General features: G+C 42.3%; 1 protein-coding gene across 4 annotated transcripts in view; it reads left to right on the top strand.

The window, feature by feature from the left end:
* The first annotated feature begins 13,904 nt into the window (after positions 1-13,904).
* The window catches only part of LOC148029718 (alpha/beta-Hydrolases superfamily protein), a 118,170-nt gene continuing 104,306 nt past the window's right edge, over positions 13,905-27,768 (top strand). For 3 of the 4 annotated variants that reach the window (XM_087686033.1, XM_087686030.1, XM_087686031.1), the window contains exon 1: positions 13,905-14,043. In XM_087686033.1, coding sequence (XP_087542159.1) covers positions 13,988-14,043 — 56 coding nt within the window. In that variant the 5' untranslated portion in view covers positions 13,905-13,987. The remainder of the gene's footprint in view (positions 14,044-27,768) is intronic. The other variant, XM_087686032.1, reaches the window with a different exon arrangement.

Below are 27,768 nucleotides of genomic sequence, written 5' to 3'. Positions count from 1 at the left end.
GACAAGCAAAAACAATTAGCCAGTTAATCACCAGTTCCTTCACGTAACTTAAGCACTGACATAGAAAAACAATGTCAAGGAAGTTCCTTTTCAACAATTGATCTTATTTATCAGTCTTTGGAATATATCATATAATCCAGCCTGAAGGCTAATCCATAATTCGTCGGAAGGCTCATCCATAATCCACCCGAAGGCTAATTCGTAATCCGCCCAAAGGCTAATCCATAATCTGCTCGAAGACAATCCAGCAATCCTCAGGGATCGCTATTCCAAGTTTCCATCCATAGACTAGTATGCGGGCCTCGAGATTCAATCTCGAGTCACGTCGGCCTCTTGTGTAGGACCCGGAGGCAAGGGATTTACGGCCAGAGCCCCCCCGGCATCCAAGCGTCCTCCTGCTCCAAGTAGCACCCACAGAGAGACCTCTCGCGGCGAGTTCGGTCCATGTACCCAGTGCAGCTAATAACCCCCTTGGATAGGGTCAGGCAGACAGTCAGGGATAACTGATGCTGCCTCTCCTTCCAGGCCCTCAACCTAAAATATTAATGAATTTTGATCCTACACACCCCGCGCAAGAATAGTTTAAAATAATCTCACTGCGACTAGAAGAACCCATTGTAACGTGTCCACCTGTTCACTCATAGGACACATCTTAGCAGCCCATCGGGAAGAGAGTCCAGAAAGCACCGCCAGGAACTCCCACGGAATGTCACGGGGTTCGCGATCTAGGTCTCCCCGAGTCTGCCATGAAGCGGAAGCATTCCGGCCGTTCCCACTTAGGATTGACCTGAATCAAGGTTTCCCTAATGGTCAAGTTCCTTGGAGGTAAGTAGCGTCGAACCCCAGACGAACTACTTTACACAGAAACATCAGGATCAAAGCGGGTTCATGCCGCACTTGGTTCAAGGAGAATGGGAAATGAGAGGGATGCAAAGCTCGACCTCTCTGTCCATAAGGCATAGTCCCATTCTGTTCCCCTAAAACAGCATAAATCGGGACTCTAGCTTCCTAGATTCTAGGTCATCATTACCTTGCTATTAATTCCATTGAGAAAAGTTATCGGCCAACCGGGACCACCCTTCCGTAGGACGGACCCATGGTCGCATCCACCGCACTTTCCTCAGGTTGCTTTAGTTGCCTAATTACCTACCACATTTAGTTTGACGAGCAAAAATAGCTTCCTTAATTAGCCAGTTAATCATCAGTTCCTTCACGTAACTTAAGCACTGACATAGAAAAACAATGTCAAGCAAGTTCCTTTTCAACAATTGATCTTATTTATCAGTCTTTGGAATACATCATATAATCCAGCCCGAAGGCTAATCCATAATCCGCCCAAAGGCTAATCCATAATCCGCGTGAAGGCAATTCTAGCAATCCTCAGGGATTGCTATTCCAAGTTTCCACCCGTAGACTAGTATGCGGGCCTTGAGATCCAATCTCAAGTCACTTCGGCCTCTTATGCAGGACCCGGAGGCAAGGGATTTACGGCCAGAGCCCCCCTAGCACCCAAGCGTCCTCCTGCTCCAAGTAGCACCCACGGAGAGACCTCTTGCGGTGGGTTTGGTCCACGTACCCAGTGCGGCTAACAACCCCCTTAGATAGGGTCAGGTTGACAATCGGGGGTAACTGATGCTGCCTCTCCCTCCAAGCCTTCAACCTGAGCAAAGAAGTACAAACAGAGCTCCTAATTGTACAAACACAATCAATCCAGTGGTCGTTTGTTTGGCCAACTGCTAAGGTGTGAATTCCTTCTCTTTGAATACATCCAACATTTGATCCGGGATCAATTGCGACTTGGCAAGATCCCCTAAGGGTTTTGTAAGCTAAGTTGCTTGTTTACCCTCTTTCCTTGGGTTAGGGTTTATACCCTGTTATCCCAAATTTAACAAATACCTTAGGTTTCCTTACATTAAGGTCAATAATTTCTGGACAACCTCGTTGTCCTATTCTTGATTGGTCAATTTATTGCTAGACGATACACAACTTCCCTAACTTGGCAAATCAGCCTCAAGGAAGGGTGATGTAGCAGGATGTCTACTCATCATTTTGCAAATTGGACTTGTATGTAAAACTTGCCAACCTTGTTCTAAGGAGTGGCAATACTATTTTGTGATTTAACCCGAAATCTTGCAACGTTGCAACTTGTTGCATAGGTGTCGCACTTGACTTGGTCAAGGATACCTTGGTCAAGATGTAGGGTTTGGGAGTCCTCTTGACTCAACCCAACCCTAACCCTACTAGGCCAACAATGTTTGGCCCTAGGGTTTTTAAATCCATATGGAGGTCTAGTGTTTGGCTCATTGATCCTTATGGTAAAACCCTAGATCGTTCTTACGGGGCGTCTCACTAACCCTAACATTCCGTGAATGTGGGTAGAACCTTTGGGATTGAAAGTCTTGACTTGGCATCCCAAGTGTGATACGAGGCAGAATTTTTAACGTAACTAAACCCTGCCTAGCACTTTGAGGTGTTCATCGTTCTAACTATTTATGCTTTTATGAATCCCATGTGGGTTATGCCATTATAAGCGATTTACTTAAATCGATCTAATTGTCTTGCAACAAGAGGTGATCTTTCCTTAGAAATGCAAACACTTTTCCTAAAAAGATGTAAATAATTTCAAGATACAATATTCCATGCAAATATGCAATTCATAGACTTTTTTCTTCTATTGAACTATGAGATTTACAATGACCATTTCTTTTCCTTGCCTAAACTATAAAGATTGACAATTTAGGGCTAACTCGTATAAAATCTATGTTGATTTTCATCAAGAACTATGCTCTTAACCCTTTGCTTAATGCATTGAATTCAAGCTTTAATATGAAATTTTATCCATTCCCAAATCCAACTTCGATAAAAGAAGTTCATGCATGAGCGAATGCCATAAGACTATTATTGGCTTAATCCATCCTACAGCACTTAACCCAATCTAGGATGTAATTAACATCGCATGCAACTTGCAAGGTACATAAATCCCTTTCATTCATTGCAACTATTTTGGGCAACAGTCAAAGGGCATCTAAGATTATCTCATGCACGAGTCACGACTAGGAAGTGGTTACCTAAGTACATTATGCGCTGTTCTTTTCCGCGAGGAAATCAAGGATGTATTTAGACAAATCCACTTTTTAACCTATGCAAAAAAGGATTGCAACTTGAAAGTGCAAGCAATTTCAAATGCACCTCATGCAACTAAATCTTTGAAAATTGGGCGATCAATTAAAATTTTCAAATGTAATTAAACTTGCCTACGAGAATTGGACATGCCTAGTGTATTATTTTCATGCGGAATCAACTTTTAAGAACCTGGGCATTGAGGTCCGGGATGTTATCCATACGCAAACTCGGTGTAGAAGCTCCCGCGTGTGTGCCTCGCGTCTTTTGTTTGGGGGCCATTTGATGCAGTAATTTCGTTCTAGCAATTCTCCTTTGGGTTACTTCGCATGTCGAATCTACTTCTGTCCGATATTTCCTCCTTCCGCGCAGGACACAGGCCTCAGGGATTTGGTTTTAAAATTTTTGGGGAAACACCGGGGAACCAGGCCTATGGAAGCCTTTAGTGGAAGCTTCCAAAGAAGCTTCTAAGCTTCTGAACAGTCTGTTAGAAGTCGTGGGAAGAAAAAAAACGTGATGATGGAGAGGATGAGGATGATGATTATAATGATGATGGCGATGGTGATGATGCAGGCGGCAACCTGGCGGACAGCATGACGGTGATGGCGGTAGCACGGCAGCTCCACGACCTGCTCTCTCTCTCCTCCCTTTCCTCATGCTTGAGAGGGGGGAGGTCTTATAGGATAAGGGGGGGGGGGGGTGGGGAGATAGCCACACACGTGGCTAGTGGCATGCTCCCCTCCCATGCTCCTCTCTCCTCCACTTAGCTCCACTCCCTCTCACACTCCTCTCCCCTGCCATGCATCGGCTGAGGGGGAGGGGTTTATAATTTAAAAAAAATTGCACAAAATTTAACAATTATCCCCTTTTTCCCCCTAGAAGAGGTGTTCTTGTGCAGGCTTGCGGTCTTCAAGCCATGGCCTCTTATGCACAATGTGGGCTAGAGTTTATTAATGCGCGAGGGTGGAGCATTTAGCCCAGGGTTCTTTTAGTTGCGGGGAGATTATTTTAAAATGTTCTTGCGCAAGGTGTGTAGGATCAAAATTCATTAATATTTCGTGCAGAAATATTGCATGAAGGTTGTATTCCAAAGGCCTGAAAAGGTGGATTGTGAAAGCCATGCATATCCTAGTCATGTTAGTGTCATGTTTACTTCATTTAGTATGTCTACTTGCTTGTACATAGTAGGCAAAAACAATTGTGTTTCATGAGTTCCATAGATTGATGTCCTTGATTTATGAGGCATTCTCTTTGCATTCATGTCAATAAACTCTCGAATGATTGCCTTTCATGTCTCCACATGGTCATGACCTTTGCAAATAATTTTTGTATTTCCATGACTTGCTTTTTTGCACCCTTGAAGAAAATTCTTCTTGTAACTATAGAAAATCCTTTTGGCAATTCCATGTATTGTGTACTAGCCTATGTTGCAAACTTGTTTGCCATGAAACATGAAGTTTAGAGTTTCAATGTTTGACTCGATACTCAATGGCATGTTTATATTGTCATATATATGGGTTGATCTACATGTATAGTGTTGACCCCAAAATTCCAACCTTGTCTCTATTACTTTACTTCTATCTACCATTTGGGTCAATCCAAAATTTGAGCTAGATGAGGAGAGAGGAAGAGAGACAACTTGAGTATGATGACTTGTGAGAAGCAAAGCATTATAGGGATCTTGGTTTGAGTGTTATAGGAATAAAACTCAAACCTATATTCTTATTGTGACTAAATTGCATGATGGAATGAGAAGAGATATGAGCTAATATCTCATTATCAAGAAAATTTCAAAATTGAGCATGAAGCCATGTGTGACATATATCACTATAGAAAACTTACTTAACTTTCATTTTTATGATCAATCTCAAAGTGGAGGACAAAAGAACACAAGGATATAGCATGGTGAAAAGGAGAGTTGGATCTATTATGACGACTTAAATAGAACATTAAGGCTTGATGTGTGAGAAAATCTTCTTATGGAGGCTCGATCTCAACGTTGAGCCTAACAAGAAGAGAGAAGGAGACACAAGTTGAGCATGAAGTCTTGTGAGAAGCCTAGCATCATAGGGGACTTGGTTTGAGTGTTTAAAAAAAAAAAAGTCAAACTCAAAGCTATTTGCTTATTGTGACAAATGCATAATGTAATGATAAAGATATTATATGACATCTCATTATCAAGACAACATTTCAAAATTGACCATGAAGCCATGGGTGAAGAATATCATAGTAGAGCACCTACTTAAATCTCACTTCTAAGGCGCTCAATCTCAAAATGAAATATGAATGAATAAAGACATATAGCATCATAAAAAGAAGAGTTAGATTCGTTATGAAAAACAAAAAATTGAAGCCCAATGTGGGTGAGAGATTATTATGATACATGCTCAATTTTAAGATCATAACCAAGAGAGAGGAAGAGACACAACATAACTATAAAGACTTGTGACAATCCTAGCATTATAGAGCACTTGGTTTGACTATTATAGGAATGACACTCAAACCTATTTTCTTATTATGATTCAATTATATAATATAATGACAAGAGATATGAGATTCAATCAAGACTCAATTGCATGACATATTGACAAGATATACGAGATAACATCTCATTATCAAGTCACATTTCAAAATCAAGCATGAACCCATGTATGAGGCATATAATTGTAAAGAACTTAAATCACTTTTTAGGCTCAATCTCAAAGTGGAACATAAAAGAACAGAGGGACATAACATCATAAAAAAGAGTTTTGGATCTATTGTGATGACTTAAATTCAAAATTGAGGCCTAATAGGTAAGAGGTTCTTATCATAGAGTCTTAATCTCAAAATTGAGTGTGATCACAAGAGAGGAAGACCATAACTTGAGTACGAAGATTGGAGATAACCTAGAATTATAGGGGACTTGGTTTGAGTATTATAGGAATGAAATTCAAACATACTTCCTTATTATGATTCAATTGCATGACATAATAAGAAGAGATACGAGATAATATATTCTGAGTCACTTTTCAAAATCAAGCATGAAGGCATGTTTGAGGTCTCTCACTATAGAGGAATTACTTAAATCTCATTTTAAGCTCAATCTCAAGGTAGATCATAAAAGAATTGAGAGACATAGCATCATAAAAGGGAGAATTAGATCTATTACTATATCTTGAATTCAAATTTGATTCCTAATGGGTCAAAGGTTTTTATCATGGAGGCTTAATCTCAAAATTGAGTGTGATAATGAGAGAGGAAGAGTCACACCTTGAGTATGAAGTCTTGCAAGAAATTCAACATTATAGGAGACTTGGTTTGAGTGTTGTAGGAATGAAATTCATTCATTTTTCCTTATTATGACTCAATTGCATGATGCAATGAGAAGAGATATGAGACAACAGCTTGTTATCAAGACACATTTTAAAATTGAGCATAAACCCATGTGTGAGACATATCATTGTAGAGGACTTAAATCCTATTTTTAGACTCAATCTCAATGTGGAGTATAAAAGAACAAAGGGGCATAGCATCATAAAAAGGATAGTTGGATCCAGCCTAATGACTTGAATTAAAGGTTGAGACTTGATGGATAAGAGGTTCTTATTATGGAGACTCAATCTCAAAATTGAGAGTGAGGATGAGGGAGAAAGAGATAGAACTTGAGTATGAAGACTTATGAGAAGCATAGCATTATACGAGACTTGGTTTGGGTGTTATATGAATGAAACTCAAAAGTATTTCTTACTATGACTCAATTGTATAATGCAATGAGAAGAGATATGAGACAATATCTCATTATCAAGGCATCATTTCAGCTTTGACCATGAAGAGAAGAGATTATATTTTCATTGACACTCAATTTTGAAACTAAATATGAAGAAATTTGAGGGATATAGCACTCTAGGGGACTTGGTTCAATCTTATTGGCTCAATCTCAAATTTGAGCATCAAGTTGGGGTAAATTTTAGTATAAAACATTATAGGGGTGATGTTTCAGATTGATTATCACTTACAAATGATGAAAGACCATCAAAAGTGTCATTACACCATATAGAGAATCCATGCAATGATATTTTTAGTACCATATATTGCATCAACTAATACCCTATCAATGTGGAGAACAAAGACATGACAAAAAACTTCCAATATGATGCCAAAGATGTAACAAAAGGCTTATCATGCACAATACCTCTTCTATCAATGTATGGAACCATAGGATATGTGATGTAATGGACTGTCAAGCCATGGGATTAAAGAAACATGGATTTTTTGACAACCTATTTTGCAAGTTGTGAGGAGATTGGTTAGCAAGCATGAGATGAACTGTAACAAATACATGAAATTGCAACAAAGAGCCAAAACTATTCTTGGTTGTGTACTCCTTGTGTTTTGTGTGTTACTCAAATTTTTGTATATATCATATAAGAAAAAATGAATGTTTACCTATCAAGTCTTGCCCTTTCAAGGTTCCTTAGGGGACTGATTCACTCTTTGCAAATCGCTTGAACATAGAAACCATGAAACTCGTGGTGATATTATTTTTTACATGATTTTTTGTTACTCGTGCCAAAATTCTCAAGCTCAAATTTCCCACACATTTATGAATATGATAATCCACATTTGACTAAATTGCCATAGCAAGGAGAGGTGATGAAGGTAGGTTGGCATCACAATAGGGCACATCTAAAAGGGAGAGAAATATTTGAAAAGTGTTGTTACAATTAGCAAACTTGACCTCGAAGATGAAGAGACAATACTTGCTACCTATCTCAAAATAAAGCTTACAATAAAAAGAGAATGTACTATTGACACACTCATTGATGAAGGAGTTGACTGTAACATCATGACCTATAGCAACTGGACCAATCCATACTTGTGCCGACCACACTGCCAAGGTGAACCCATATGGAGGTACACCCTATGGATTATTAGAAACATGCCAAATTTTGGTAGTTGTCTCAAGGTTGAAAGTTTGCCATAGATCTTCTACATGCTGCCTAGTATAGAAGGAGTTGGAAGTAAGACATTGTTGGGCCACCCATTTAAGGAGCAGTCCAAGTGCACAGTCGACTTCTTTGACATGCAACACATTCATTTTGAAGTGCACAATGTACGAATCATCACAACTTTCAATAATGGCTCATGTGCTTCTTCAATAAAACAAACTATTGTCTATCACAGAATTTGAAGGATACATATATGTCTATTATGCAATTAATGAGACTCTCATGTACTATTATCACTCCAAATGTTATGGCATATGTATCAAAATGGTTAACATGCCTTTGAGATGAAAGTTACTGGCTAATATAGAGAATTTACTGTCATGAAGTTAATGGACTGAAACTGTCGTGCTTCAATAGTGGCTTATTTATGCAACTTGAATGAAGTACGCATCTGGCACCTTTGCCAAAAATCAAGTGACCAGTGGGTATATCAACTTGACAATCGGATTGCAAGATCCATGACCTTCCTAATAATACGTGATAGCTTGGCCGCCTTGCAAACCTAATAATCCTAAAGTCCAAAATGCATTCTAGATTAGCAACACTCACGTGGACTTTGGTAATGCAGCCTTCTGGTTGTCTTAAACTTTCATCAGCCATCCAAAGAATTGTGGAGGCATCCTTTTGGATTTCTAGTCCCAGTCTTTCCATCAATTCTAAACTCATAATGTTGACGGAGGATACTTCCTACACATATGCCCTACAAACTTCTCACATGGTATACTGATCCTAATCTCCATGTTGCAACCAATGAGAGAACACTCAATGCAAATCAACGATGTTGTTTTGTCATCCACAACTAACCAACATCCTATGCACTAATCTCTTGTTGGACAAATGCGAGTATAAACTTTGCAATTGTGGAGGTGTGTATGCCAAGCTTGCTAGCCTCTACACCCAAAAAATAGATGCACACTTGACAAGTCCCCCCCTTAGGTATTATTGCAGACAATCACTACAAGAGAAGAAGGCAATATATTGATAGTATACTCTCTCAACTCTCTTTCAAACAAACTAACTCATTCTCCCTTGTTAAGGCCAACTGATCTACTTCTTGAAGTTAAGAAATCCAAGTTCTTGGTCATAGATTATGAGAACCTTTTGAAGGAAATTTGAGACTTGAATCCCATATATTTTGAATGATTTTTGTGACTTGTTGCAACTATCTATGACAAAGATAATTGTCTTTTTTACTGGTTGGCTTCCATGTAGTTGAAGGTTGTTTGTAATGCATCCTTGAAATCCATATATTCCACCTTGCACACTACAATTGTGTTTCTGAACACTTTTTTATTCCCAACTATGAACCTCAAAACAACCAAGAAGACAAAGGTGCTCAAAGGTCCAACTTCATTTCAGCTCAATGATGCACTACCCCAAGTCTGCCACCTTTGGGAGCTACATGAACAAGAGTTAGATGATCCAATGTAATAAGCATAGTGGTCACAATAGCAATTGTACAATATCTGCATGCTCCTTCTCGGTCCAATTCAGAGCCAAAGGTGGCCACTACTATTCAAAGATCCAAGAGGAGAGCCAGGCCTTGGAGGGAGGCTGACATGGTTGCTATAATTGAAGGAGTGGAGAGTGGGATGTCTCAAAGGCTATTGCTCGCCACTATGGAATGACCCAAATTGCATTTGATGCATGTTTGGAAGGAAAAACTACTAAAAAGTGTAAAGAACCATTTCCCACTTTGTTAGAGGAGGAGAAAGAAGCAGTTGTCCAATGGTGCTTCAAGAAGTAAGATGATGGTTATGGGGCCACTACTCAAGTCTTGATTTTGAAGGTAGTTGAGATCTATCAAACTAGGGTGAACCCCTTCACTGATGGTATTCCTATCCATAGTTAATGGATTTAGGAAGCACCATCCTGAGCTAAGGCTGAGAGTTGTTGAACCATTGGAGTGCTAATGAACTATAAATTTGAGCCTTGAAGTGGTTAGGTCATTATCTGTCAATTTGGAGCTATTGTGTAGCCAACACAAATACCCATCTTCCAACTTTTGGAATGCAGATGAGACTGGTTGCCAAGGCTCTAGAGATGGAGGAATGAATATTCTTGCCAAAAAGGGCACAAGGGTGGCGTATGGTATTACGCTAGGCTCTTAATAATGGTTAACCATTCTCAAATGTGTGAGTGCTGAAAGCCAATCATTGCTAGGATACTACATGTGTAAGAGGAAGAGAGCCATGCATAATTATTTGAGCCAATGCAAAGAGGGGGCCACAAAGTCTATGCAAAACAAGGCATGGATAATAATGCAATTGTTTGCAACATGGATGCAACACTTTAGGCATGTGGTGCCAAATGGATTACATCGATTTAGAGCTTGTTGCAAAGGCTAAGTCATGGGGCATAAACATTGTTGCTCTTCCATCTCATACATCCCATCGACTTTAGCCATTAGATGCGTCCATCTTTAAACCATTTAAGACTACATTTAAAAAAGGATGGGTGATTTTGCAATTAAAGAAGCATGATGTGGCAATGAGCGAGGCTGATATCACTAATATTGTTTCAAGAGCACTAAACAAGGCTATTATAATCAGGAACATAAAGGTGGGATTTAGAGCCACTAGCATTTGGCCTCTCAATTTAGATGAACTCAACTTTGCTCAACTCCCTAATGCCCACATGGACTTTGTGGTCATGGATGTAGTCTTTGCATGAAAATGTAGACGCATTGGATAGTTAAGCTTGTAGCAAGTTACCCAATACACCAAATATGAGGAATGAGGATGAGGCTATTGCTACCACATTAGCTAATTTTGAGCAACAAATATCAACCCCAAATGGGTGGGTAGATAGGGCTAAAGCATGCCCAATGTCCAATGTTGCTAGAACCCTTCAATGAATGTTGGAACACCAGAATGTGCCTCGTGCTCAGTTTAGTGTACAAGCCAAGATTCATTGAAGGGTTCTAGCAACATTCTCAGTTTAGTGTACACTATTCTAGCAACATGCTCAGTTTAGTGTACAAGCCAAGATTCATTGAAGGGTTCTAGCAACATTCTCAGTTTAGTGTACACGGGCTTATAGGAGAGGCCTTTGTGGATCACGCAATTCACTTATCTTAATCTCAAGTTAATATATTGAAAGCATGAAGGCCAAGATTGCAAAATGAGAAGAAGCGGAGAGATCTAAGAAGGAAAAGAAGGAGTGACAAGCCTAGAAGTGAGCCAAGCAACATGCCATTGCGGATCCAAAGAGACAACAAATGGGAGAGCAGGTTGCTTTGTGACAAGATCACAAAGAGTGGGATTATAAACAAGCCATGTTTGAATAGGCTATGAGTTGAATTATGGGAAGGGTAGTCCATTCCTGATGAGCATCTAAGGCCTTTTGTTTTTCCGTCTGTCCACCTGAACTCAAGTAAGGGTTGAGAAAGGCTTGCAAAGTTGAGAGCTACTAAAGCACGCCATGTGGCACCCTTCTAGCCATTGCAAGGTGGATTTTTCCTTCCTCAATCTTTTGTAAGCCACTTGTGGGAATTTAACCTATCACTTATCACTTGCAACGTTTCATATGGCATGCTGTCCTTCAATTGTAGTAACTATAATATGTTGCATATGTAGCAAATTTAATGCACTGCTTATGGATATCGAAATATGACTCAATTTCTTAAAAATTGACTTGTATTTGAATCTTATTTTACTCAAATGCATGTGAATTGAAAGACAATATACAAAAGTGGAGCTAAGGGTAAGAAAATATAGTTCACAGGCCTCCTTTAGGCCAGAGAGTAACCTAAATTACCTTGTGCTACCCTTATCACTTCGAATCTAAACTTGTTGTTTGCTTGCACACTTGAAGTATGCATATGGTACAAAAACAAAAGTATATAAAGAGTTAAGACTCCTAGTATAGCAGGCGTGTAGATTAGTTGATATATGACTTAAGTCTATTTGAAAATAATCAAAATTACTTCATTTTGCCCCATTAAAGCTGAAATAATGAATTGATCTACCTAGGCATAGTTCTAAGATGTCTATAGGCTTGAATTGTAATAAATGTGGTGTAGAAACAAATTGAATAATTTACATTATTTTGCAAAGTGTACAAAATGTTGCATTGATTATAGATAACCTCATGCTTAGTCATAGAAATCAAGGTGCCTATGTATGAGCTTGCATGCATCCCATAAGAAGAAACACAAGTCATATGGCTTGGCATGCATTAGGGAAGCAAAATGAAAAAGATGCGAAATTCTACTCCATGCATGAGCAATTGAAGGTCATAGTTCACGAAAGTATATGATGCATGCAACAACACAACTTGAAGGCAATAAGCATAGCAAAAGAAGTTACATCGAATGGATGAATGGTATTCTCAATGCAAGGGAATGGATATGGATGTTAAGACCTTTGATTGTGGGAATTACCAATGCAATTCACACAATCATGGAATAAATTATGTTGCATGCAGGTCATTAGATGTAAGGCACATTATGGGGAAGGAGAATGAAGAAGGGGAGGGATGTTTAATGCCTAAGTAACTCAGAGAAGATGTAGATGCTTGAATTTTTGTTGTTATAGAATGCATTATGTTTTATGCAAATCATTCATAGCATCATCACAATTGATGGAACGAGAATGGAGAAAAGGGGGGGGATCTTTGTAGCATGAAGTCCTCACAAACAATGCAAACAAAGACATTTCTGTAGGTTTTGGGTCCATGCACCATGGAATGAATAGAGCTCAATAAATTTTCAAATCAACTAAGTTGGAGGTCACAGTTGAAATGATGTAGCAAATGGGAACAAATGCAATAGAAAACCGGTCCTTATGAACTAAATTTGAGATGAGAACCACCTTTCTGGTAAAGCCACTATTGCAAGGTTGCATGTTGTCATTGTCCTCTTTATTTGAACCTTCTAGTATGTCTATGGTAAACATGTCCCCCAACTATTATGTGATGAGTTTGTGGCAGTAGGTGTTGGGCCTTAGGACAGAGTGCTCCCACGCGACAGAGTGGTCCTCTAGGCGCGATTAGAGGAAGAGGAGAACTCATTGTAGGGTGCATGTGCCGAGTCTTCCCATAGGCTCTAATCAAAGGCCTATTGCAATCAAACACACATGATACAATCTTTGTTTGCTAGAGAGAGAGAGAGAGAGAGAGAGAGAGAGAGAGAGAGAGAGAGAGAGAGAGAGAGAGAGAGAGAGAGAGAGAGAGAGAGAGAGAGAGAGAGAGAGAGAGAGAGAGAGAGAGAGAGAGAGAGAGAGAGAGAGAGAGAGAGAGAGAGAGAGAGAGAGAGAGAGAGAGAGAGAGAGAGAGAGAGAGAGAGAGAGAGAGAGAGAGGGCAAAGGGTGATTGGGCAGTGGCAGAGCTATGGACATTAAGTATAGATTGATAGAGCTATGGCCAATAGCTGACCATTAGTAGGTGCATTGGTGGATGATTAGAGGGGACACCTCAATCATTGACATGCAAGGGGGTGGACTACCGTTAGACCAAGAGAGACTTAACATATGGCAAAGCATGGTTCCCTTCAACTCAAATTTTTTCCATTGTTTTTCAAGTCTCCTTTCCAAAGGCCACCTACCACGTGGCAATGGGGCCCAAAGCAAATTTGTGTAGCAAAGACACCTAGAGCATGCTTCCCATGCATCCACCTGACCCACATTGGCATAGCAGTCGTGTATTTCAAAGGTCATTCCAAAATGACATCATACAGGCATGTCTACCCTAGCATTCATCAGTAATGATTTCTTGTAAAGGGAATGTTTGATCCTTTAGGATGCTGTACAATTTTTTTTTCCATAATCGATATAATCAATATAATTCATTTGGTGCAGAAAAAGACCTTGTTCTTTTAATTAGTAGACACCAGGTTCTTCAAACTGCATGGAAAGATATAAAGATCTACGTGGACCATGCTTTACTTGCGTTCAGTTCCGTTTGCAGCGACTGTGGGTAGCCGTATCAGCAGGTAAATCTCTATGTTTCTATCTCTCTCTCTCTCTTTCTCTGTGGCAGGTTGTTTAGCATTACTTTCTCTCTGTCTGTCTGTCCGTGGCATTGTTTGGCATTCTTCATTTCAAGTGCATCATTGATATTATTAGACAAAAGAATCCTGTCGGAAGAGTGCTAGCTTTGAGACGGGACTGAATGCCAATGAATGGTTGGGAAAAACGCTACTTTGCGTTACACAGCAAAGCTAGTCGTACTGGAAACTTACTGATATCTGATGCCTGAGTTTCCCAGATGAAAACAAAAGTAGTCCTCTTTATACTCGGGCCCTGATTCCAGATCCCGAAAAAATGTTGCAACCGTACACAGAACCTTTCTGCCTGTGTCGGAGGTTGAAAAACTCAGCTCAGGGTTACAGCTTTCGATTAAAGCACAGCTCTGTTTTCGGTGCTTCAATCTGTTTTTTTGGTTTTCTGGAGCTAAAAGGACACCTTGGCGTTACCTTTTCCAGCTTTGAAAAATCGGTGCACTTGATTTGAACATCACTCTACCCTAGGTGGTAGGGATTTGTCGTGGGTCATTTTTAAGATCACAAGTGCTTCCTACCTTACAAACAATGTTCTGGTTATCTTAATTTACTATAGGAGACGTGGCCAATGCAATCAATAGAGAAACTTTCAACAGCATTGGGAAAGGCAAACTAGAATATAGCCCAAGCAAGAAGGTGGGCATAGTCCCTATGCGTGTTTGGCTGCCTACATAATAGCCAAATAGACTCTCATAAATTGTTTGGGATTCTACATTTTAATTGCTTATTACCTCCATCAAGAAAAGATGGCATTTTACTGCATTGCCAAAGTGAAGGTCAAATGCTTTCAGTTACTGGATTGATGCACCAATCCGTGTGGAGAACACTCCAAGGCTTGCAGAGAAAACACAAAATGTGTACAAACACGACTAACAAATGAATGTGGAGAGAAACTCAAAACACAAAACATAGAGTGTAGGGTGAAGGAATCACTCCATGGATCAAAATATATAGTGTATGTCCAAAGAGTGGAGAAAAACTCAAACCACTGGCTCTCAAGGACTGGGCTAAGCAAAGGAAGTCAATGGAGATAGCCTCCAAAAGATCCTGAAGCAGCACACCACCAAGGCTTGGATGGTGGAGGATGTCACAAAGCCTGGAGACAAAGAAAACACAGCTGTAGAAGTCTTGGAGGAGTGATCACCAGTATACACACCCTTTGGAGAAACATTTGCAGCTGTAGGAGAACTTTGGGAAGCCGAGCAGCAGCAGATTTATGAAAATGCAGCCAGCAAACTGCCCAAGATGATGATCTCAGCTAGAGCAGCCTGAACAACAGTGAACATAGCTATCTCCAGTGTGGGAAACATCAGACAATTAGCCACAAACAGGTCAACCAGCTGGTAGAAGATGTTGTGGCAGCTGGGTGGCAGTAGGATAGCCTGTCGTGCATGAAAATGCAGCCACCAGCAGTTTGGATGATGTGGTGGCAGGTGGAGCAGTTGCTAGTAGGCAAAGAAGGCACAGGAGCAAGGCAATGGCAGCAACCATGTGGGATGCACAGTGGCTGGACAGATCCTCCATTTATAGAGACGCGAGCCAATCGATTGTCTTGGGTGGCGCTGATGTATTCTCAGGTGGTGGCTAGACACTTTAGGTACATTAATTGTTTGAGTTTTTGGGGATGTTTAATGAGCTGAAAAAGGTTGATTAATCTTAATCAAACCTTTTTTGCTTAACAACTCCTATTAGCACAAAAGCGTAAACCTTATAAGGGGGATTGCAGAGCATAGCTTGCCCAAGAGGTTTCACCCAAGCAGCCAAGGTATCAGGCAAGGGTGCATGTTGGCTGCCCAATGGCCTCCCAAGACTATGAGAGTCGATGAGGAATTACCCTTATTGTACCTTGAGAGGTTCCACCCCAAAGTAGCTAGGGCATCGGTCATTGGGTGCATGCTGGCTGCTTAAGAATCTACCAAGGCGATGGTTATCTTTTCTTGGGAGTCCAAATATTTTCTTTTTTGTTGGTTGGTTTGTTTCTTTTCTTTTGATTTTTAATCCCCATGTTTTGTTTGGGGAAGTAAGTGTCTAGTGGGAAAAGGACTGATTAACTCACACATTTGTCAACAAGAAGAAGTACCCAACCACCCACAAAGGGTGTGGAAGATGAGGAATGAAACGGTGAGAGTGGTGGCAATCCGACGATGACAATCTGAGATCAATGGAGAGAGAAATGAAATGGTGAGAGTGGTGGCAGTCCGACGGCGACAATCTAAGATCAATGGATGTCACTTGAGATCTCTGTTCAATAGTGTAAAAGGGTAAGGCATGTTGCACAATGCATGGTGTTTCACTTGAAAAGCGGCTCATATATTCAAGTATCCCTCTTCCAAGTGCATAAAGGACATAAACAGTGAACACAATGCATATGCAAAAAGGATTATGCAAGTAGACACATGATCATGCAACAAGGTCCACTTGAGTGATGCCCAATAGAGGTCTTATGCAACAAGTGTCCTTGACATGTAGAGGTCAAGACCTTTGTCCATAGCATGAGCCTAGAGCTGAAGCTATGCCCCAATTGTAGACTCCCCGACCCTGAAAGATCACATCATGAAGATGGAAAGAGATCTAATATGAGCTTATATTCCTTGGAAAGTAAGTTCCTTTGGATGACATGGTTGTGACTCTTTGTAATACACATGGGCACTGACCACATACATGTATTTATGTGCTGGGATAGGTGGAGGCAAATGACATTGTCAAGGGAGTACGCACGAGAAGGATTTGGGAAGGATGTGAGTGAAGGATTGCACGAGATGTAAGACAAGTCATGGCATGACTTATAGATGGTGTGTAGTAGATCATTGGTAGTAGATCGTGGGTAGCTAGTCGCTTATTTCCTCGCGAAGGCTGGTCGACATTTACAAAAAGTGAAACATTAAATGTTAATGATATGGAATATCAAAACATTAGTTGGCCATTTTTGAATGGAAAAGTGACGATTCAAGGGTGTTGGTTGCTTAACTTCCCAAGTGATGATAAGAAGGGCTAATAGCGATTGCTTGAGGATCATCATGGTGTTCATCTTAGAGGTGATCAACAAGAGATGAGTTGTAGTATTTTTGATTGATGTGAACATTGTTCAAGGTGGATTGAGATGGTGTGAAAAGCTATCTTGGATAAGATAGTTAGGTGACTTCGTGGACTCCTTATTTGCTTCATTTTCTTACTCTTCTCACTCTACTGAGGTTCTACCACTTGGTTTGAGCTGCCACTATGATCTGAGCTCCCAACTCAGCTTCCAGCAAAGATTCAAGTGTTTTACCAACAAGATTTTACCAGCCAAGCGGGGACTCGAGCAACGGGATCAAGCATCAGTATCAAACTCATCAAAGAATAGTATCTATTGATACTTATCAAGTGTCATTTGATACTAATCTTCTTGTATCCTTTGATACACTTAAGTACAACACTCTTACTGATTTATCTTAGATTTGAAGCTGAGTTTCAATGCCAAACATAAAAATTTTAAGTGGGTGCTTCTCATAAAGAGTAACATGTACCTTATGGCTCATTTCAACTACATAGAAGACTTGTTTGACCCAATTGTAGGAGGTCATGAAGTTGCCTACACTAAGAGCTCTCAATGAGTTTATTTGAAGAACTTGAAGATATGTCTGCTACCTTTAAGAAAGTGCAAGTCATTTCCGCTGCCTCAAAGATGATACCTTTGCTTGAGGGGGACATGGACATGAAGACTGATGCAATCGATGCAAGCAAAGTCAATAAAGAAGAAGACCAGGAGAACCTAGAAGAAGAGGACCAAAAGATCAAAGTGGTGGACACTGAAGTTGAAAGAAAAGTGAAGAATAAGTACAAGATCAAGCTGGACTACATCGATAAGAAGACCTGCAATAAACAAAAGATCTATGTCAAAAGAAATGCTAAAAACCGCAAGGGCCTCACGGTCCTTGATCTTATTTTTTACTGACTTTTTAGCCTTGTAATTCCTAGCCCTAATGCTTCTGACATAAGCTTGTAAACTCCTCATGTACTACAGCTTCTGTAAGGCCCCTGTTACAGCCTCTAGATGACCATCATGTTTGTGATACCCATACTTAGCCTTTTCTGCGACAGCCCCTGGTGTTTTGCCATGTTTATGGTGTGCCCACATGTTGCAGGTGTTACTCTCACGAAAGCCTTTACACACTTTGTACCATCTGCTGGTGATTGAGAAGGGGTGTCGAAATATTTGCAATTACACCTATTGTAGCCTCTTTGTATGAGGCAGTTTTGAGCTTAGGACATGCAGACAGACTGAATCCCATATGCACAGAAATGGAAAACTACTACCATCCAACAACTATAAAGCATTATCCTTGACTACCACTTTTCATATGGAATGAATACAATGTCATGATGCTTTGTACTTTCAGTTAAGTGTCTTGTCCTTGTTAGTCCTACATAAGATTGTATTTATGAGTCCAAGCTGCCATCTTGGAGCCTAATTCACTTGTGTAATAGTTTGCCTCTACTTGTCTATGTTATCATGAGTTTGATCTTCATCTTCCATCCGCTGTAGCTATCCACCATGCTCTAGATCCGTGTTTCTTGACAATTTTAAACTCAAAGTTCCAAGCCTTTCGAGTTTGATGGATTATATCTTCATAGTCTCTTGTAATAAGGTTGCCCACATATAGGACAATTACTACAGACTTTTCACTATCCTTGTAAACATACAAGTTAGCATCTGAGGCACATCTTTTGAAATTCAAACCCCAAAAAAACTTATCTATCCATTGGTATATGCTCTAGGGGCTTGTTTCAGCCCATTCAATGCCTTCTTCAGCTTATAAACTTTGTTCTTTGAATGGGGGGATCTCAAACCTTGGTGGTTGGCTGAGCCATGTATACCTCTTGCTTGAGGTTATGATGAAAGCTGCTAGGGTCTGTACCAAGGAAACACAAAGTGTACGGCCACGACAGAATCACAAAGAGACCAACGCAGACGCAGAAAGCAAAACTCAAACCCTAAATGTAAAACTCAAAACTCAAACACAAGCTTAAGAAGGGAGAGAAGAACACAACTCTGAAGTGAATGAATACTATAAATGAATTTAAGAGTGTAGAGATACTCAAGGGTAGAGCAAAGTGTCGGAGAGTGACGTCCACCGGAGATGGATCCCAAGTCTGTGACCACCAATCGGAGTGTGGAGTGAGGAATCTGCAAAATGCTGATGCCAGGAGGCTGAGGAGACTTAGGCGACAATTGTAGAAGAGAGAGATGATGCCAGCAGCTCCAGAAGGGTGTAAACACAAGTTAAAGGATGTCGCTTGATGGAGAGGGTGTGAAGAAAACTGCTAGGGTTTGCACTGAGGACACACAGAATGTACGACCATGATAGAAACACAAAGAGACGGACACAGACACAGATGGCAAAACTTAAACCCTAACTGCAAAACTCAAAAAATCAAACCCTAAACGCAAAACTCAAAAGTCAAACACAGAAACTCAAACACAAACAAAAGAAGGGTGAGAGAGAACACAACTCTGAAGTGAATGAATGCTGTAAAATGAATGTAAGAGTGTACAATGTGCTCAAGGGCAGAGCAATGTCCGAGTGTGACGTCCACTGGAGACGGATCCCAAGTCTGTGACCACCACTTGAAGTGTCTGAGGAGGTAGATGCTCTGTAAATGCAAGTGACAGCAGATGTTGATCAGCAAATGCAAATAGTAGGAGTGTGTGTGATGGCTGGTGGCTGTCCCAGACAGCAAACGCAGGTTTGAAATTGTCGCAGGATGATAAACAGCTGACGTCTAGGTTGCATAGGTGCAAACATAGGCTAAAATAATGTTTGATGTGGCTGGCGATGATTGGATGATTAGATCGCAGCAGATGATGATGTCGCCGACAGTTGACGTCAGCATGGATGAAGGCACCAGCAGCAGGAGCAAACACGGATGGAGTGGCTGCAGTCATGAGGGCTGGACAGCCACGTGGGAGGAGGCTGATGATTGAAATCTGCACGTGGAGTGAGAAACCTGCACAGACGGAATGAGGCTGAATGGGGGCAGCTTGTCTATTTATAGACGTGGAGGGGTGGCCCAAAAATTAGGGTTTTTGGGAGACCACTGAAACTCTCTCGGACCGCTCCTCTTTTTAGGCCCTAAGTTTTTTCATTAATTGTGTTTTGCGGTTGTTTAAGAATGCTAATCAGCTAAAAAGCGTGTTTTTGCTCAACACCCCCTCTTAGGCCCAAAATTGAGCTGAAAGGTTAGGCCAGCCACTGTGATGTTTACTTACCCCAAGGTGTCCCACTCCAAAGCAGCCAGGGCATTGGACAAAGGGTGTACGTCGGCTGCCTAGTGGCCTACCAAGACTACAGAGGCGATGGTTATCTTATCAAGGGATGTTAAGAAGACTGCTAGGGTTTGCACTAAGGACACACAGAGTGTACGACCACGACAGAAACAGAAAGACACAGACACAGACACAGACACAGAGGGCAAAACTCAAACCCTAAACGCAAAACTCAAAACTCAAACACAAACAGAAGAAGGGAGAGAGAGAACACAACTTTGAATTGAATGAATGCTGTAAATGAATGTAAGAGTGTACAGTGTGCTCAAGGGCAGAGCAATGTCGGAATGTGACGTCCACCAAAGACGGATCCCAAGTCTGTGACCACTAGTCGGAGTGTAGGAGTGCTGAATAGTGAATGGCAGCAGGCTGGTCACCAAAATGCAGCAGTCTGGAGGCTGGAAATTGGTAAACGCAGCAGTGTACCATTGATCGGGGGCTGGAAACTGTGCACAGTCTGCTGTAAACAGCAGGCTGAAACAATGTCTGAGAGTGTCAGGGCGTGCAATGCTGAAAATGCAGGTTGGTTGACCCTGGAGATGATGGACAGCAGGCTGAACAGCAGTCTGGGACAGTTTGGAGCAGCTGTCAGCAGCTGAGAGCTGTCACCTACAGCAATGGACAGGCTGAAGATGATGTGGCTGCAGTCGATGATGGCTGGACAGCAGATGGAGGCAGGCTGCAGGCTGGAAACTGGGCGCCAACAGCAGCAGAGCGTGTGTGGGTTGGTGTAACCTGCAAAACAAGGATAATAGTTGAATGGGGGCAGCCTGTCTATTTGTAGATGTGGAAGGGCGGCCCAAAAATCAGGGTTTCCACTAAACTTTCTCGAATTGCTTCCTGTTTTAGGGTTTCCATTGAACGCTCTCGAACCGCTCCCCATTTTAGGGTTTTACTCTAAAAGAGCATTTTTAGTGTGTTTTGGGGGCTGTTTAAGAGGCTAATCAGCAAGTAATGCATATTTTAGCTCAACAAGGGAATCCAAGTAGTCACCCCAGAGAGGATGGGGCATCGAACAAAGGGTGCACGTCGGCTGCCCAGTGACCTACCAAGCCTTACAAAGGCGGATGGAACCACATTGATTTTTTTTTTTTGAATAAGTGAGGTAAATTTTATGGGAGGCGGCCGATTGAGTAACAGTGACCCAGAAGACAGAAGTAGGGAGGGTACACCCAACACATCACAAAATAGTGCAAGCTTACCCATCCACTCAGGGTGTCGATGACGAGGAAAAAGAGGTGATGAGGTATCCATGTGATGGAGTATGGTGGTGTGGTGATAACAGTCGCTGGTGGAAATAGCTTAGGATTTGTTGAAGTGGTGCTCTGCACGATGAGATGCAAAGTATGCTACATCCTGAAGAATGGTCATGCAACAGGTGTCACTTGGACAGTGTCCCTCGTGGGAAAATTGTTCACTTATCCAAGTACCCTAGTACAAGGATGATGAAATCATGCAATGCAAAGGGTGAGGCACAACAGGTGAAAACGCTGATGTCGAAGACAAAGTGTTGAAGCTTGTAGAATACCAAGAAGGGTAGGAACCCCCTCTCAACCTGGATGTTGATGTCGGAGAATGAAGAGGAGCTTGATGTTAGTCTTCATATGATGTCAAGAACCATAAGGAATGAAAGAAGATGAAGTGGATGAAGCACCCCGTTGAAAGAGCAAGGTAGAAGTCACTGCTATGATAGCCTCGAGAGAGATGTTGCATGATTCGCCTCGGGAGAGGAAACCGCCATGTTGAAAGAAGAGCAAGCACTGCTAGGATGATGAAACCATGGAAGGAACGGTGTGCATCCCCAGGTCTCTAGCCCAAGCAGAACCAAAGCAATTTGCAAGTTAGCCCTACATTGAAAGACAAAACCTTACAAAAGAGACGAGAATCTACCAACATAGAGGTCAGTGGTGAGATGCTCCAAAGCAAAATATAATAGAAAGAAAATCTACCTCACAATAAATGCAATGAATGTGTGTGTGTGAATAAATGCAGCGGAAGACAAAAGAGTGGAAAAGCTAATGACAATGAATCCTATGGGCCCGACTCTAAGAGTGTGAAAAATGAATGCTAGATTGACCTAGGGTATCCAAAAGAACCTAGAGACATGCTAGTCTAAGAAGGTGGCCACCATCGCGTACGTCCAATAGCAAGGCTCTGCCAAGGGAATGCTTGACGAGGTGGAGAGGAGGTGAGATGGATGCATGAAGTGCAACGGGATCGGAACGTGCAGACCAATCAGCCAGTCCCTCAGGGGTAGTGAAAGAGATTGTCTGCTAAGGCTGTGCTCGGGCCACACGTCTAGCAGTAACAACGGGTGCTGAAGGAGCAGATGAAGCAGAAGCAGAAGGCGTAGCTCCAATGGATTGTGTAGTTGCAACGGTTTGGTGAGGCTTTTTAGGCGGAAGACCTTGGGCCTTGGAGCGACACTTCTCGTCCACATGGCCGGCTCTTTGGTAGTGTGTGCAAAATCGGTTTTTCTTAAGGAGTTGCTGCCAAATAGGTCTAGATTCTTTGATTTGAGGAAGAGGAGTCACCCTTTGATTGGCTTGCCTTCGCATCTTGCGAGTTTTTGCTACTGGTGGTTTTCCCTTTGGAAGAAGAGGCAACCAACCCCCTCTACTCTGAATAAGGCTGTGATGAGGATTTCTTGTGGACTTGATCATGCAGCCTTGCGTAATGCAAAAACTGGCACTCAAACTCGTAGAAGGTTGGCAATCGAGTTTGTGAGATGATGTATTGAATGAAATTGAAGTACTTTTCGGGCAACTTATTCAAGAAGAATGTAACCTGATCGTCATTTGACTTTGGAGAGCCAGTAGTGGCGACCTCAGCGAGTAGCTGCCTATATTCAGCCAACTTGACTTTTAGATCATCCCCTTCCTTAATAGAGAACTCTTGAAGCTCAAAGTCGAGATTGATGCGCGGAGTACGATCTGGAGCCGCATAGTGGTTGAAAAGGTGACTCCAACGCTCTGACGTGAGCGGGAAGTGCTATAACTGAGAGTGAAACTTAGGAAGCAATCTGTGCATCAGCTCAACATTGGCTGTGGCATTGTGGGCTCTCCATTGATAGATGTAGTCAGGGTGAGCTAGTTGATATAGGCTCTAGACCAATGGCGAGGTTCCAAAGACCGTGAGACTCAAGCACTTGTTGCATGAAATTCGACCAAGTGGTGAAATTTGAGCGGTTAAAACGTGTCTTATCCGTGAAGGCATTCTTGGCCGTTGCAAAAGGAGTGGTAGTGCTCGGAGATGGATAGTGTGAAAAAGTGTAGTGTGGGTAGGATGGGGGAGTGGAGTACACTTGGGAATGGGCCCTAGAGTGCCTGCTAGGCATACAGGTAGTGTGCAAGGTGGATCCATAGGTAGGGATGGGTTGACTAGGCATGGGTATGGTAGCCGCATGAGCAACCCAAGGAGGTGGGATGGGAACACGGGGAGTAGAAGATGGGAATCCCTAGGTAGGTGTAACCCAAGGAGAGTGTGAAGACGCACCATAAGTTGAGGATGGAAACCCTTGCGTTTGAGTGGTCATATGAGATGTGAAGCTAGGGATAGTGAGGGGGATGCCCATCACAGTCGTCCCAAGTGCTATGGGTGTGCTCATTTGTTGAAAGGTGAGAGGCACTCTGTTAAAGGGTGGCATTTCCCCTAACGAAGTACCATGGTGCAAAGAGGTAGAGAATGGGGTAGAGAAGGAGAAGGTGCTAGGAGCAAAGATGGAGGATCCAACCCCTAGGGTGTGTGATGCAGATGTGGAGTGTAATCCAAGGTTTTGGAAAGATGATGAGAGGTGATCAAGGTGTGATATAGAAGAGGGTGGGATGGGAGGGAGTTGAGAAGTGTGTGACATGCTCAAATGAAACAGAAGCTGTAGATGTACCTGAAAACTGTTTGCTTCGTGAGCCCCCTCTATTAAAGTTTACATACGCAAAGCCATCCGGATCCTGCACCTCAAAAGAAGAAACAGGTGAGGGTTTTGATTCATACAACTCAAAAGGATTGTACAAACATGACATTGGACCTGGCTGAGATGATGAAGATGGATTGCCAAATGTTCCGAATGCCGTATGTCCTCCATGATCGGAGAGGTGGCCAGCCTCACCAACCGGTCCGAATGTGGTAGCAAAACTGGTAGGAGAGGTGTCAACATCACCGTACTTGTTGCGATAGTACTCCTCAAAGTCCTCCTTTGTCATGTTAGTGAAAGTTGGAATAGGAGTAGAAAAGGAAGGTGAAGGTGAAAGTGGAGTGTCGTCCTCCTCACGGAGTCCATAATGGTGTCTTAGGGCCTCCAGTGATGGAGAAGCTTGATAGGACATCACAGGAACTAGAGAAGAAGGTGTCTGGGATATTGTGATTCGGTTACGAGTCGTATTGTTTGCCTCGCACAAAAACTAGCTCTCCACAAAATCTGTAGGATACTCTTTATAAGAGCACTAGCTTTGACATTATGTGAAGAAAACTGTTGGGGTTTGCATTGAGGACACACAAAGTGTAAGACCACGACAGAAACACAAAGAGACAGACACATACACAGATGGCAAAACTCAAACCCTAAACGCAAAACTCAAAACTCAAACACAGAAACTCAAACACAAATAGAAGAAGAGTGAGAGAGAACACAACTTTGAAATGAATGAATGCTGCAAATGAATGTAAGAGTGTACAGTGTGCTCAAGGGCAGAGCAATGTCGGAGTGTGACATCCACCGAAGACGGATCCCAAGTCTGTGACCACCAGTCAGAGTGTCTGAGGAGGTAGATGCTGTAAACACAAGTGATAGTGGATGTTGATCGGCAAACACAAATAATAGGTGTGTGTGTGATGGCTGGCAGCTGTCCCAGACAGCAAACGCAGATCTAAAATTACCGCAGGATGATGAACAGCTGATGCCTAGACTGCACAGGTGCAAACGCAGGTTGAAACAATGTCTGATGTGGCTGGTGATGATTGAATGATTAGATCGCAGCAGATGACATCATGGCATTAGCATGGATGAAGGCGCCAGTAGCAGGAGCAAACACGGATGGGGTGGCAGTAGTCACGAGGGCTAGACAACCACGTGGGAGGAGGGTGATGGCTGAAATCTGCACGTGGAGTGAGAAACCTGCACAGATGGAATGAGGTTGAATGGGGGCCACTCGTCTATTTATAGGTGTGGAAGGGTGCCTCAAAAATTAGGGTTTTTGGGAGACCACTGAAACTCTCTCAAACCGCTCCCCTTTTTAGCCCCTAAGTTGTTCATTAATTAAGTGTGTTTTGGGACTGTTTAAGAATGATAGTTAGCTAAAAAGTGTGTTTTAGCTCAATAGAGGGAAGCAACCACACTGTCACCAGGCAAAGGGAGCCCAAATGCAGGCACTAGGAGATGGTGGAGATGCTGGTGATGGCAGGTGGATGCCAAACATAGCCTGGAAGATGGCGCCAGACAGTGTGTGACAGCTTGGAGGAAGGTGCCAAGGCACTGCAAGGGCTGATGGAGAGGTAGCAGCAGCCATTGCGAAGGCTGGACAGCCACGTGGAGGTAGACTGATGTTTGAAATTTGCACACAAGGGTGAGAAACCTGCAAAAAGGGATAAGGTTGAATGGGGGCAGCTTGTGTATTTATAGATGTTGAAGGGTGCCCCAAAGAATTAGGATTTTTGGGGGACCACTAAAACTCTCTCGGCTCACTCCCCTTTTTAGGGTTTTTCATTAATTAAGTGTATTTTGGGGCTGTTTAAGAATACTAATAAGTTGAAAAGCGTGGTTTAGCTCAACACCCCCTCTCAGGCCCAAAACTAGGCTAAAAGGTTAGGCTAGCCGCTTTGATTTTTACTTACCCCAAGGCGTCCCACCCCAGAGAGAGCAGCTAGGGCATCGGACAAAGGGTGCATGTCGGCTACTTAGTGGCCTACCAAGACTATATAGGCAATGGTTATCTTATCAAGGGAGTCCAAGTAGTCACCCTAGAGAGGATAGGGCATCGGACAAAGGGTGCATGTTGGCTGCCCAGTGGCCTACTAAGCCCTACAATGGCGGATGGAACCACATTGAACTTAAAAAAAATGGTGAGAGTTAAAAGTTTATGGGATTCAGTTGATTGAGCAACAGTGACCTAGAAGACGGAGTAGGGAGGGTATACCCAACACATTAGAAAACAGTACAAGCTTACCCATCCACTCGAGGGTGTCGATGACAAGGAAAAAAAAGGTGATGAGGTGTCCATGTGATGGAGTATGGGGGTGTGGTGACAATAGCCGCCAGTGGAAACAACTTAGGATCCGCTCAAGTGGTGCTCTACACAATGAGATACAAAGTATGTTACATGCTAAAGAATACTCACGCAGCAGGTGCCACTTGGACAGTGTCCCTTGTGGGGAAATTGTTCACTTGCCCAAGCGTCCTAATACAAAGATGATGAAATCATGCAATGCAAATGAAAAAGGTACAATGGGGGGGGAGAAGCTGATGTTGAAGACAAAGTGCTGAAGCTTTTAGAATACCAAGAAGGGTAGAAATCCCCTCTCAACTTGGATGTAGATACCGAAGGAGGAAGAGGAGCCTAATGTCAGTCTTTGTGTGGTGCCGAGAACCATGATGAATGGAAGAAGAAGATGTTAAAAAGGATGAAGTACTTGTTGGAAAAGCAAGGTAGAAGTCACTGCTATGATAGCATCAAGAGGGATGCTGCACGATCTGTTTGGGGAGGGGAAGCCTCCATATTGAAAGAAGAGCAAACACTCCTAGGAAGAGGAAACCATGAAAGGAACGGCGTGTATCCCCACGTATCCAGCCCAAGAAGGACCAAAGCAAACTTGCATGTTAGCTCGACTGAAATATAAAACCTTGCAAAAGAGAGAAGAATCTGCTAGCACACAGAGGTGAGCAGTAAGATGCTCCAAAGCAAAACATAACAGAAAGAAAAAGCTAACTGAAAGTACAATGCAATGAATGCTTATGCGTGTGAGTCAATGTAGCGGAAGACATAAGAATGGAAAAGCTAAGGACAATGAATCCTATGGGTCCGACTCTAAGAGTACAAAAAATGGATGCTAGACTGATTGAGGGATCCTAAGGGACCAAGAGACATGCTAACGAGGTGGAGAGGAAGGTGAGATGGATGCATGAAGTGCAATGGGATCGGAACGTGCAAACCAATCAGCCAATCCCTCAGGGGTAGTGAAAGAGATTGTCTTCCGAGGCTGTCCGCATGCCACATGTTCAGCATCAATGACTAGTGGTGAGGGAGTAGATGAAGTAGAAGGGGAGGCATAACCCCATTGGACTGTGCAATCATAGCAGTTTGCTGAGGCTTTTTAGCTGGGAGACCTTGGGCGTTGGTGCGACACTCCTCGTCCACATG

This window comes from Lygodium microphyllum, chromosome 10 (genome assembly GCF_053477565.2).
Source record: "Lygodium microphyllum isolate KBCC chromosome 10, Lygodium_microphyllum_v1.1.10, whole genome shotgun sequence".
NCBI classification, from domain to species: Eukaryota; Viridiplantae; Streptophyta; class Polypodiopsida; order Schizaeales; family Lygodiaceae; genus Lygodium; species Lygodium microphyllum.
Note: the sequence above shows the minus strand (reverse complement) of the source record. Positions and strands in the feature narration are given on the sequence as shown.